Here is an 11,624-nt window from a genome sequence, read left to right on the forward strand (position 1 = left end):
TTCTCTATTTTCTACTTAAAGCCCAGACTTTGAAACCCAATGGTGTTGGTTAATGCCAACCCCTATGTTGCAGCCTTGAATCCCATACTACATACTGAACTTACAGTTAATAGTTTTTTGTTAGTGTTGTTTTTTCTCTTTTTCAGGTGCCAGCTGGGTCCATATTGTAAAGACAATCCTTGTAAAAATAGCGGCAAGTGTATTGACAGTTTGGATGGACCTGTTTGTGAGTGTGAAGTGGGCTTCCGTGGAGAAAGGTGAGTATAGTGTTCTGCAGATAGCGAAATTTTTATCCATATTACTTAACAGTTAACAATTTGAGTTGATTGAAGTCTGAAGTGTTGATAAAATAGCAAACTGCCTGGTACTGTATGGTACTACATACGAAATATATCTAGAACTGTTGAGAGCAAGGAGACTACAACAATGACTACTGCTGTAAATTAACCCTTGTTTCTTTACTCTGTGTCTGGTAGGTGCCTGACTGATGTTGATGAGTGCACAGAAAACCCCTGTCTTAATGGTGCCCATTGTGAGAATACTTACGGTTCATATCACTGCAATTGTAGCCGTGGCTTTGGAGGGAAACACTGCACAGACATTGTTCTTAACAACTATGTTTCAACGCCTTGGAACATTGGCTTAGCTGAAGTAATCGGAATTATTGTTTTCATTGCGGGAATATTCTTGTTAGTTGGGATTTTTGTTGTTTGCCGCAAAGTGATCAGTAGAAAGAAGAAACACCAGCCAGAACCTGAAGACAAGCAACTGGGAGCTACAACAGCTTTCTTGCAAAGACCGTATTTTGATGCAAAATTGAACAAGAACATCTATTCTGACATCCCACCACAGGTTCCTGTTCGTCCCATTTCATACACTCCAAGCATTCCAAGTGACTCCAGGAATAATCTTGACAGGAATTCTTTTGAGGGGTCTGCTATCCCCGAGCACCCAGAGTTTAGTACTTTTAACCCAGATTCTGTACATGGTCACCGGAAGGCTGTAGCTGTTTGCAGTGTAGCACCAAACCTGCCACCTCCACCTCCCTCCAACTCTCCTTCAGACAGCGATTCAATACAGAAGCCCAGCTGGGATTTTGACTATGACGGTAAGAAGTGTTCTTATTTTGTTATCTTTCAGTTCAAGATAGCAATAAAGTTTCTACTATGTTTTAGTTTTACTATTTTTTTTTTTTTTTTTTTTTATGTTTTACTATGAATTCAAAGTCCGTCTGTGTTATGGTAGAAAAGACATTATAAGTTTACGAGTTTGTGAGTCTGATCAGGCTTCATATTACTAAGTTCTGTTAAAATGCATAGATCTTAGAGACCCTTGATTTTTATTGACTCTTTTAATCTTAATTTTTAGAGTGTTAATTGTCTCACGTGACTTTTTTTCTTTCAGCTAAAGTAGTAGATCTTGACCCCTGCCTTTCAAAAAAGCCTCTGGATGAAAAGAGCTCCCATCCATATAGTGCTAGAGAAAGCATGTCTGAGGTCCAGTCTCTCAGCTCCTTCCAATCTGAATCATGTGATGACAATGGTACGTAAACTATAATCATGTCGTGCTACCACTTACATTCATTTGTTCTGTCTTTGCATCTAAATCTCTCAATATCAGTAGGAGTTATACATATCTAATATATATTAAATAATAGCCTATTTAATATATATTAATATTTATTTTTAAAACTAACAGATTTGGGTATTAAAGGTTTTTTTGCCTATCTTACACCTCATGTTAGTTACTTCACCTTAATATATATATATATATATATATTTTTTTTTTTTTATTCTGTTAGAATTTTAACAGTGAACATGCAGCACAAGGTGTTTGGAGCCTTGTCTTAAACAGTGTTAAAAATGCATTCTCAGATTTGAGAAGCTCTTCTAGGTAATCATTAGTTATCAATTTATACAAGAATACAGTGAACTTAAAAAATAGCCTCTGCACAAATATAATTTTAGCTTTGACATTCAGCTTTCAGTAAAGCTTTCTGGTGTTACAGTTTCATTTGTCTCCTTCTCTTTTTCTTGCTGCGACCTCAGCTCCCATATGGATCAGATCAGTTCTGAGTGAGAGCAGAGTTTAAGGGATTGCTTGTAAGTTTGATTACTTTAGTAATGAAGGAAGCTGCGCAAAAAGGAATTTTATTACAGTAGAGCAGTATACTTGGCTTTCACCATGATTAAACTTGAATTCATTAAAAAAAATCATGCATTGAAAAAAAGCCCTATAAAAATACAAATATTTTAATCGCAACTCCAGTCCATCAAAATCAACATACTTATTTGTGGGTTTTGTTGTTGCTATTATTAATTGGAAGTGCTTATTTTTCCATTGTGATGACAGATGCTTTTACAGATAATACGAATGCATCTGTGTATTCTGAAATATTTCAGACTGATTGGACAAAACCACAGCGGTCTCAAAACACCTTATCTTAGTGAATTAAGCTATTCATTCCAATTCATGGTTTTGTCTCTGTATGGGAAAAAGAATTTGAAATTCCTTTAGTTTAGGAAATAAAGAACATTCTACTTCTCAACAAAGGTAGAGTGGTTTGTTCTTTAAAAGCATGGAAAGAAACATCTGTTAATGATTGGTGAAAGTAAAATGGTATGCTTATAGTACTCATCATTTTATCAGTAGAATTGATATCAACTTTCTTCCTGTGGTATTAAGTGTTGTGCAGTACATGTTGTTCTCCCCTCCCCTTCATCCCATGTATTTCATACATGCCTACTGGTATTTCTTGTCATGTATTGATAATTCAGTAATACATAGTTCTAAGAGAAATAGCTGTAGCATCATAGAGATTATTCCTTCCTCCCTTTTAGGTAGATTCTGAATTTATTAGTTTGAAATTTTATCCCTCAGCCTTGCAAACAAATTGCATGTGATTACCTCATCCTACTCCTTTAAAAGTAAATCCTTCTCCTTTCCAAAAGTATATTGTGAAGGCATTTAAAAGATTAATCATTCTTATTTAAAAACAGTCAAAATTGTCACAACCTAAATTTCACATTCCTACTATGATACCACTGTTCAAACACAAGTAGGTCAGCACCAGTGTTTTTCGTAATATTTTCCATATTCCAGCATTGTAGTTCTTTTAAGTGAAAGATTCTAGCCCTCCACTGAGGGGAAAAAAAATAGCAGTTGGCAGCCTAAAAGAGGAAGCCTGATGTGTTACTCTTTAATTGACCCTACTCAAGCAATAAACTAGACCCTTCTAAATGCTATCTAGATGAAGTATGATACAAAAACTCTACTGAGGCAATATTCCAGAAATTCTAATACAATTAAAGCACTTCTGTGCTTGTGCAGAATTTGTTTCAAGAGTAATTGTAACAAGTACTTTACCATGTTTATAAAGAGCAAGAGTCAGGTCCAGAGATGTGTTTTAGGTGTTACATGCAATTGCTTTCTAGATAGAGAATATCTCTATAATCTTGCCACTGATAATCTTGCTTTAAAAATAGTAATGAACTGCAATTTTACAGTATTTTTTGTATACCTGTATGCTGTTTAAAGTGATGCTAACTATAGGTTTGTTTTAATTTGCTCCTTTTATACCTTTTACAAGCTTCCGTAGTGACTGTAATACACCTTGTCAATGCTGTTGTTGACTCGGTGGAAAAAGAAGGTATATACACGTTTTCATATTTATTTACTGCTTTGGCAGAATAATGCATGTTTGTCTCTAGTAACATAGTCCTAGCAGATGGGAGTTATAAACTTTACTTAGACTTCCTGATAAGCTTTAGTAAATAATATACTCTATGTGTATTATATTTTCATGTGAATGCTGTAGCTACCCTGTGGACAGGTTCAGTGTGTGATTTCTTGGAAAACGTATTGGTGTACAAAGGTCTTGGTGCTTATTGTTGTCTGACACTATTCACAATAAAGCTTCCAGCAGAACTGAGACCGCATCAAAGGCAGTTATATACATTGAAGTAGATGAAAAACCAGTGCTCCCTGTTCCTTTTCTTTTCCCACCCGCACCTAGTGGCAGTGGCTGAGCAGAACATGAGTAGTCCGATACCCACTTCCTTGGTCTTTAGGTCAGTCTGTCTCTTTAGCAGAAAATGCTGATTTCTAGTGTGAAATTGAGGTATATAGGCATACACATCCCTAACAATATAGTTGCTTGCTACTTATTCTTACTGGAATATCTAAAACGTGTGTTTGTGTGTATGTATATTCCAAATACATACACGGAAACACAGAAGCACGTATGTGAAGTTTAAAAGAGGCAAAGTAGCAATTTTCACTGGATTTTTTTCTGCTAACATTTAAGAAGTGATCACTCTGGAAAATACAAACTTTACAAAATTATAGTAGTAATAGAGGTGCCAGTGAGCACATACAAACACTAACGTTTCAATGGACTTGCATATCACTAGAACTTTCAGGATATCTAAGTAGTTCGCTCCTTTATATCCCCACACACACCACTACAAGTCTGCAGAGGTTACTTCTGAAATTACATCCACAGTGTACATTTCTTATTTCTCATTAAAAAAGTAAGGTCTTCTAGTCCTTTTTAAGTCCTACTGGAAACAAAGCCCTTTTAAGAACATAAAAATGCTTACAGTAGCTACAGATTGGTTTATTATTTGAAGTACAACCTCTTTTTGTATGTCTACACATTATAAAGTAGACAGATGCAAAAACTTCTAATCACATGAGAGTATCATTAATGTTTACATATAGAGCGTAGTTCTCAGTGCTGGAAAACTGTAATGTATAATAACTTATGAAAGGGTGAGTTACAAGACTAGAGGCAGCAAAACATGAGAAATGATAAATTTTCTCTGAGATTTTAATGGATAGAAACTAAAATTGATGGAATTAGTCCTCAAGATACTCAGAAGTACTGTTCATTGGTTTAGTATCACTAAGATAAAAACAATGTTTATGCATTGCAGGCTATTCAGAAAGGATAGAAAGACTAATATGTCCTGCTCAGCTGTTTCTCTTTCTAATTTATAGTCTTAACAAGCATTCCTTCTTTCAAAGTATCATAGGTAAAGAATTCTGCTTTGGAGCACCCTCAGAACGCTGCCAGTTTGAGCAGCAGAGATCCTTGCTCAAGCTTTCAGCAAGATCAAGTTCTGGGACAAATGGTCTTTCCCTTTAGGCCCCCCAAGTGGCTCTGTCCAACAAGTATCCTGGAAGCATGAATTACAGCTAGACACAATCTCATCATAGGACAGTTGTAGGCCTGCATTCCCTGCAGCGCTCCTCAGGGAAGGTTATAGCTCTCTGCACATCAACGGTGCTGAGTACAAGAGGAAATACAGTGCCAGTCCACAGTGTGTCACCTAGAAATATGAGTACATTGGGTTCTAGCTTATTTCTGTATTTTATGCTAAATGGTCTCAGAAGCAGAGTACAGGACCCAACTCTCCCCCTTTCTTGGTTAAAAGTGCTCTAAAATTATAAGGCTACAGTCTGTCTGTTGACTTCAGCTTTGCACCATTTTGCTAGAAAACCAAAGAATGTTGCCTTCTAAGTAGACCAATAGTTAGAACATTACCCTGGCGATGAGCCCAGAGATCTTAGACCATTCTGAGAATAGATAAAAGGATCAATTCTTAGAAGATTCTGGGATTAGGATAGGCAGTCATCCCTCTTTTCAGACCTGTACCAGGAATATAAATTCCTGAAAAGATACAGGTTTAAGATGTCAGACAGCACAGAACAGTTCTGTGCTAAACAAATTGTTGGGATTGCTGTACAGCAGCAGGCAGGTCTCCCCGTGCACAGCCTTTGGAAGCTAGAAAATACGATAAGTTCCCTTCTTTGGGTTAGACAGTGTGCTACATCTATTAAGATTTATACTTTTTAGTATTGAAAACCAATGGGAAACGGGGAAAGAATAAAATCTGATCAAATCTCATTACCCAATTTTAAGAGAAGTCCTAAGTCATTAGAATGAAATGAGGATTTCAGCAAACTATGGATTCCAGATTATTCCACTACAAAACAATGTCCCAGGTAGGCTTTACTTTGACGTGGTAGCCATTCTACAAATCTATTAAAGGAGGAGCCTTGGAGAAAAATGCCAAGTTTAGTACTGCTAAATAGATAGGCATATTTGTCTACAGTACATTAAAAACGGACAAAAGCAGCATCATAGGACAGTCATTATGTTTGTCTTTACAGTGGTTCTAGTATTTTATTCCTAACGACAGATGTTTTCTCCTTTTTCTTCTCATTCTGCCAACTAAAGAATCTTTTGCTGTTCCTGACCTCAGCAATTCAAGAGGTGACTTCTGCATGCAGTTCATTGATATTCAAAGTATTTTTGTTAATACTTGGCTTTAACACAGACTCACCACCAGCTGCTTGCTGTGCATTTGTTTGCAGTGATTACTCTTTACTAGATTTGCACTTTATTCCAATTCTGTATTATTTTCCTTTTGGGTGTTTAGGTTAAAAATATATACATGTATATTTTTAATGAGATTAGGTTTACATCTAGTTTTCAGCAGAGCAATACAAACTTATTCAAGGGAAGGATGCAAAAGAGGATCAAGTTGTCATTCATGCATGATTAAGCTTGACTTTGCTATTTTGTTCTTGTATTTGAATGTGGAATGTCTTTACTAATAGTCAAAGATAAAGGGATTTTATCAGAGGTGTGGAAGCACTGAGAGAAACCGTTTTTTGAGTTACTGTGGAGCTAACAGCGTTTTGTGAAATTCAAATTATAATTCAGCCAAGTGGTAAAGTCATCTAAAATGGTCTAGATACTTTACCAGTTAGCAATTACTTCTTTCACGTAGGAAAAGCAAGACTTATGCGTGCTAGATATACTCATAAGAAAAACAGGCAGCTGTTAGCAACCTAGCTGTAATTACTCAACAGTTGATTAAGAGTCTAGATGCACCAGGGAGGCTGTTGGTTATTTGCTCTCTAGTGAACAATTCTATACCATTATGTATTGTGACAGCATATTCCATAGGTGACCTACAGCTCTTCCTGTGTTAGGTGAGATGTCTGAAAAAAATTTACCAGTTTAAATGTGAATGATGCAATACCTAATGCATGGCATAATGTAAAGTTGTGTTGTGTTGAATGTCTTCTGTGGAACTGGGCAAACTGTTCTCCAATTAACAAGCAGTATCCTAATCACAGTGATTGCATTGTCTTAATACACGTTTTGACTTCTCAGTTTGGACTGACTCGAAGACAAGATACTAATACTGTTTTTTAAAAAAAATGTTCACTTTTCAGGTTATCACTGGGATACATCAGACTGGATGCCAAGTGTTCAGCTGCCAGGTATCCAAGAGTATCCGAATTACGAAGTGGTTGAGGAGTCAGCTCCCCTCTATACGGATCCAAATGCCATCGATACAGACTATTACCCTGGCGGTTATGACATAGAAAGTGATTTTCCACCTCCACCTGATGACTTCCCTGCACCTGATGAGCTTCCACCATTACCACCAGAATACAGCGACCAGTTTGAGTCAATACAGCCACCCAGAGACATGCCAGCCGTAGGTAGCTTGGGTTCCTCTACAAGAAGCAGGCAGAGGTTTAACCTTAACCAGTATCTTCCCCATCACTACCCTGCAGACATGTCAGAACCTCAGACCACAACCAGTGGTGTCAATGGCAGTTACAGAGAACCTTACGCTCCTTACACGCTAGGGTACAATAGAGACTTTGAAGCACCCACTGTAGACAACATGTCCATGTCTGTGTATGCTTCCACAGCTTCATGCTCTGATGTGTCAGCATGCTGTGAAATGGAGTCTGAAGTCATGATGAGTGACTATGAGAGTGGAGATGACAGTCATTTCGAAGATGTGAAAATTCCTCCACTTGATTCCCAGCAACATACAGAAGTCTGACACTCACACTCAACAAAAGTGCCTGGACTATTAAACTATCAATTCTAGATCAACTTCCACGATCTTTTATTTTCCCTCCCCCCTCCTTTTTCCCAGCCACAGTGAATGCTTCTGTTTCAGTGAGCTAAACTGGCATGGTGACATTGGATCATGCAGTTCATTTCACTAAATCAGCCTGTTTCCATTTCCTGACCTACTATAATTGGACTGTTCCAAGATTTCCACTGACTCTGCCATTTCTGAATGTGCTTTTTGTACTTGCATTGTCTATGTTAAAAAAAAAATCACATACCACTTCTCCATGTTAGCATGATGCATATTTATATAGTTCTAATAAAAATTAATTTTCTCCTACTTTTTGTAAATGTTATGTACAGTTTTGATTTTAATAGTTTTAACTAGATTTTGTAGATATTTTGTGAATTTGTTTTCCACTGAAAGTAGTGGTGTTTGTGTGCCATTAAAAACTAGCCCCCTGACTTATTATAATGAGGGCATCACTGTATGTATTCCCCCAAAAAAACTAAGGTTTGACATTTCATTATAAAATCTCAGCATATTCACAAAATTCCAATTGTACATAGGTTAGGTCTGATATTTTTCTGGGTCAGCTACATGGAAATGTCTTAAATGGGTTGCTGTATTTTAGAACTGTAAACATTTTTTCCCTTCTTGGAAAGTGTGTTGAGGACCCTCTACATACCAGTTTAGAACCAAAACCACCATGACACAGTTTTTATAGTGTCTGTATATTTGTGATCCAATGGTCTTGTAAAGGTTTTTACTGGAAATTACCATTAGCTGGTCTTTCTTACTGACAATAAATTATTAATAAAATACTTTAGCTTTGCTCTGTGTATCTCTATTATATAATATACAATTGACAAAGCATTCAGTGCAGCATTTTTAAGTCTGTGTATGTTTTGTACTGTATTAAGTTACTTGCTCCAAGCAACACCTTTTTCTCTCCTCGCAAACCAAACTGCAGTTATGTCAGAGATGCTCACTAGATGGCAGCGTGTGTCTACTTAACGGTGTTTTTAAAAGTAATTGGGCCAGTATGAATAAAGATTGATGGGTATCAAACTTGGTAGCCTTCTCGGTAGTTTGCATTTTTCTTTAAACGTATAATATCAGGTGTTATGTAAATTACTGAGTATTTTTTTCTGAAGTCCCAGATACATAGCTAGAGAGAAAAACCCAAACTTTAAAATAGCTTCTTCCTTTCCAAATTACCTTAGTGATTTTCATTAGTATTTGTCTTTTGATTGTACACTTCCATGCTGGAACTTGTGCTAATTTTTGAGTTTGCAATAAACATAGTGGGGGGGGGGGGGGGTTAAGCAGTTTATTATTTCATTTGCAGTTTCATGCATTATGTTAACACTGAATGTTTACTTTTAAATCAAGACAATATACAGTTTGCCAGTATATTGCCCAGCTATTTTTCTGACCAGAAAAGAACAAAGCCTCTAACAAATTTCTCCAGTGTAAATTTGTCCTGATGGTGAGCTAAAGGAGTAAGATTACTTCCTCATACCGCATGCATGAGGGACACTAATTTCAGGGCAGATTCCCTAGCACATCAGTTACTTTTTTAATCATAGCTGGCAATCTTTTCAGCTCTACCTCTATTTCTTCTTACTATCTCAGAAAATTCTGCAGCCTGGAAAGGTGCAATATCAGATTCTCTCAGGCACAGGAGAGCTAAGCTTAGGCCTTCCACCACCTGGAAGAACAGGGTACGGGATTTGTATTTGGGTTGTTATTTCTGCACGAAACAGAACAAGTCAGCCTGGCAAGCTGCATAATGGAAACAGGTGGGTTACAGGACAGACCCAAGCACTGCACAGCCATTCCTTAGTGTTAACTCACCCATATGCAGGTAAGAAGCTCTTGACATATGTAAAAAGGGAGCTTAAAACAATGTACTGGCTTTATGCTGTAGTATACACCCTGATAACAAAGAGGTTTTTGTACAGCAGGCCCACTGTCGGTTAAAACATTTTCTTATTTAAAGGTTAGAAAAAAATCTTACTTTAATAGCTTAGAAAGAGCTGAATAAAGGGTAAAATGCTCTCTATACTAGTTTAGATCACTGCATAACATCTGTCTCTTCTTGAGGTATAAAGGTTAAGTTTTGTGGGAGTTCTGCTCAACATTTCATAGTATCTGGTTCTCAGTAGAAATGGAACCTGTAAAGTCAGCAAGAGGAAGGCAATACGCAGACTTGCATTATTTCCTGCTTAATATAACTCCCAGGCAAAATGAAAACCTGTCCTTCAAATACATTTTCCTAAGGTTCCTAGTTTACAGAAGAAAGGTTAGGAAAAGAGATTTTTAAAACTGAGAGATGGGAAGTACAAGCCTCAAACTTGAGCATGCTTTATCAGTACTGTGAACAGAGGAAACACTCTCTTTACTTTGCAAAGACAACTCCAATATTCCTTACAATAAAAACATTATGTGAAGAACTATGAGAATTCCCTTTTTTCTCTCCACAAGACCTATGCTGTCAGGCAATATGCAACACACAAGTTTATACTTCACTGCAGGAGACAAGGCAGCATCATAGCAGCCACTTAGAGAAATAACAGGCAGTTTCAACTCCACAACAGCTTAGCAGCTGGTGAGGAAAGCCCCGTTAAACAAATGCTCTTATTGTAGAAGTGCCAGGAGCTATTATCACCCAATCCAAGTCCAGCTAGTACAATTAAAAGTGTTTTCCCACATAGAGATACAACAACATGCAAGAAATACTACTGAACTCCTTGTGACGAGGAGTCTAAGCTACAGTAAAACAATTCCACAAGTTAGCATCAGTGGTGTTACAGGATGATACCGCCGCATATGTAGTGGATTCAGCGGTTCCTCCTTGTTTCCTTCCTTGAAGTGCACTTATGGCCATTGGTCTGCTTCTGTGGTGGCTAGCTCAGCACCGTTAACCAGACCACCAGAGCTATAAAAGGTTCCCTCATTTTTCAGGGGTTATATCTTTCAGTCAACTCCCATCAGGATGGTACAAGTTGCTGCAGTAAATAAATGGAAGGCAAGGAAGGATGCTGGATTTCTCTTTTAGTAGCTGCTAACTAGCTATTTTAAAGGGCATCCTACCTCAGTTCTCTTGTTGGGAAGGGAACTTGTTGCCAAATGCAGAATATTCCCTTTCCATAAGCTGATTTACAGAGAAGGGGAAATCTTCGCATATATTTTCTAAGGCTCTCCATTGACTTGGATGCCTTAAAATAGTTCTGATGTCTGTGTTCTTCAATAATCTGAGTCCTTCCAGCTTCTGGAGAAGGCTTACAGTAGAATTTGGGAATTTAAACTTCTATATTTGGGGCACTGTGAGCTTTACATCAGGTAGCATTTCTTCAAGGCAGTCAGTACCATAAAACAGAAGAAGCAAACACAAACCTCTCAACTATTTTAAGCACAGTTGCTTGCCACGTTTCTAGCAAGGATTAAGACCCAGGACTACTGAGCAAAAGCAGCTAATCATACGGCACTTTCACGTCACACAGCAAAAGCACACCTTGCTCTGCAAGACACACCACACATTCGGAGCAATGGAGTAAGATGCAGTTTGGAAGGCTTTTATGACTGTACGTTGGAAATCAACACTGCTGCAAGATAAACTCTTACACAATACATTAATGATTGCACAAATGCCAAATACAGATAAGCTTCATTTAATAATTAGGTTCCTATTTATCTTTAGCCACTTACAAATCTGTAACAAGAATT

General features: G+C 37.4%; 1 protein-coding gene across 5 annotated transcripts in view; it reads left to right on the forward strand.

The window, feature by feature from the left end:
- The window catches only part of FAT1 (FAT atypical cadherin 1), a 109,417-nt gene extending 100,701 nt beyond the window's left edge, over positions 1 to 8,716 (forward strand). For 3 of the 5 annotated variants that reach the window (XM_035557814.2, XM_035557816.2, XM_035557815.2), the window contains exons 24-29: positions 147 to 257; positions 477 to 1,108; positions 1,405 to 1,542; positions 3,590 to 3,649; positions 6,245 to 6,280; positions 7,252 to 8,716. In XM_035557814.2, the coding sequence (XP_035413707.1) occupies positions 147 to 257; positions 477 to 1,108; positions 1,405 to 1,542; positions 3,590 to 3,649; positions 6,245 to 6,280; positions 7,252 to 7,877 (1,603 nt within the window). In that variant the 3' untranslated portion in view covers positions 7,878 to 8,716. The remainder of the gene's footprint in view (positions 1 to 146; positions 258 to 476; positions 1,109 to 1,404; positions 1,543 to 3,589; positions 3,650 to 6,244; positions 6,281 to 7,251) is intronic. The other 2 variants (XM_035557818.2, XM_035557819.2) reach the window with 2 other exon arrangements.
- The last annotated feature ends 2,908 nt before the right edge of the window (positions 8,717 to 11,624 follow it).

Source organism: Cygnus atratus, chromosome 4 (genome assembly GCF_013377495.2).
Source record: "Cygnus atratus isolate AKBS03 ecotype Queensland, Australia chromosome 4, CAtr_DNAZoo_HiC_assembly, whole genome shotgun sequence".
Lineage (NCBI taxonomy): Eukaryota > Metazoa > Chordata > Aves > Anseriformes > Anatidae > Cygnus > Cygnus atratus.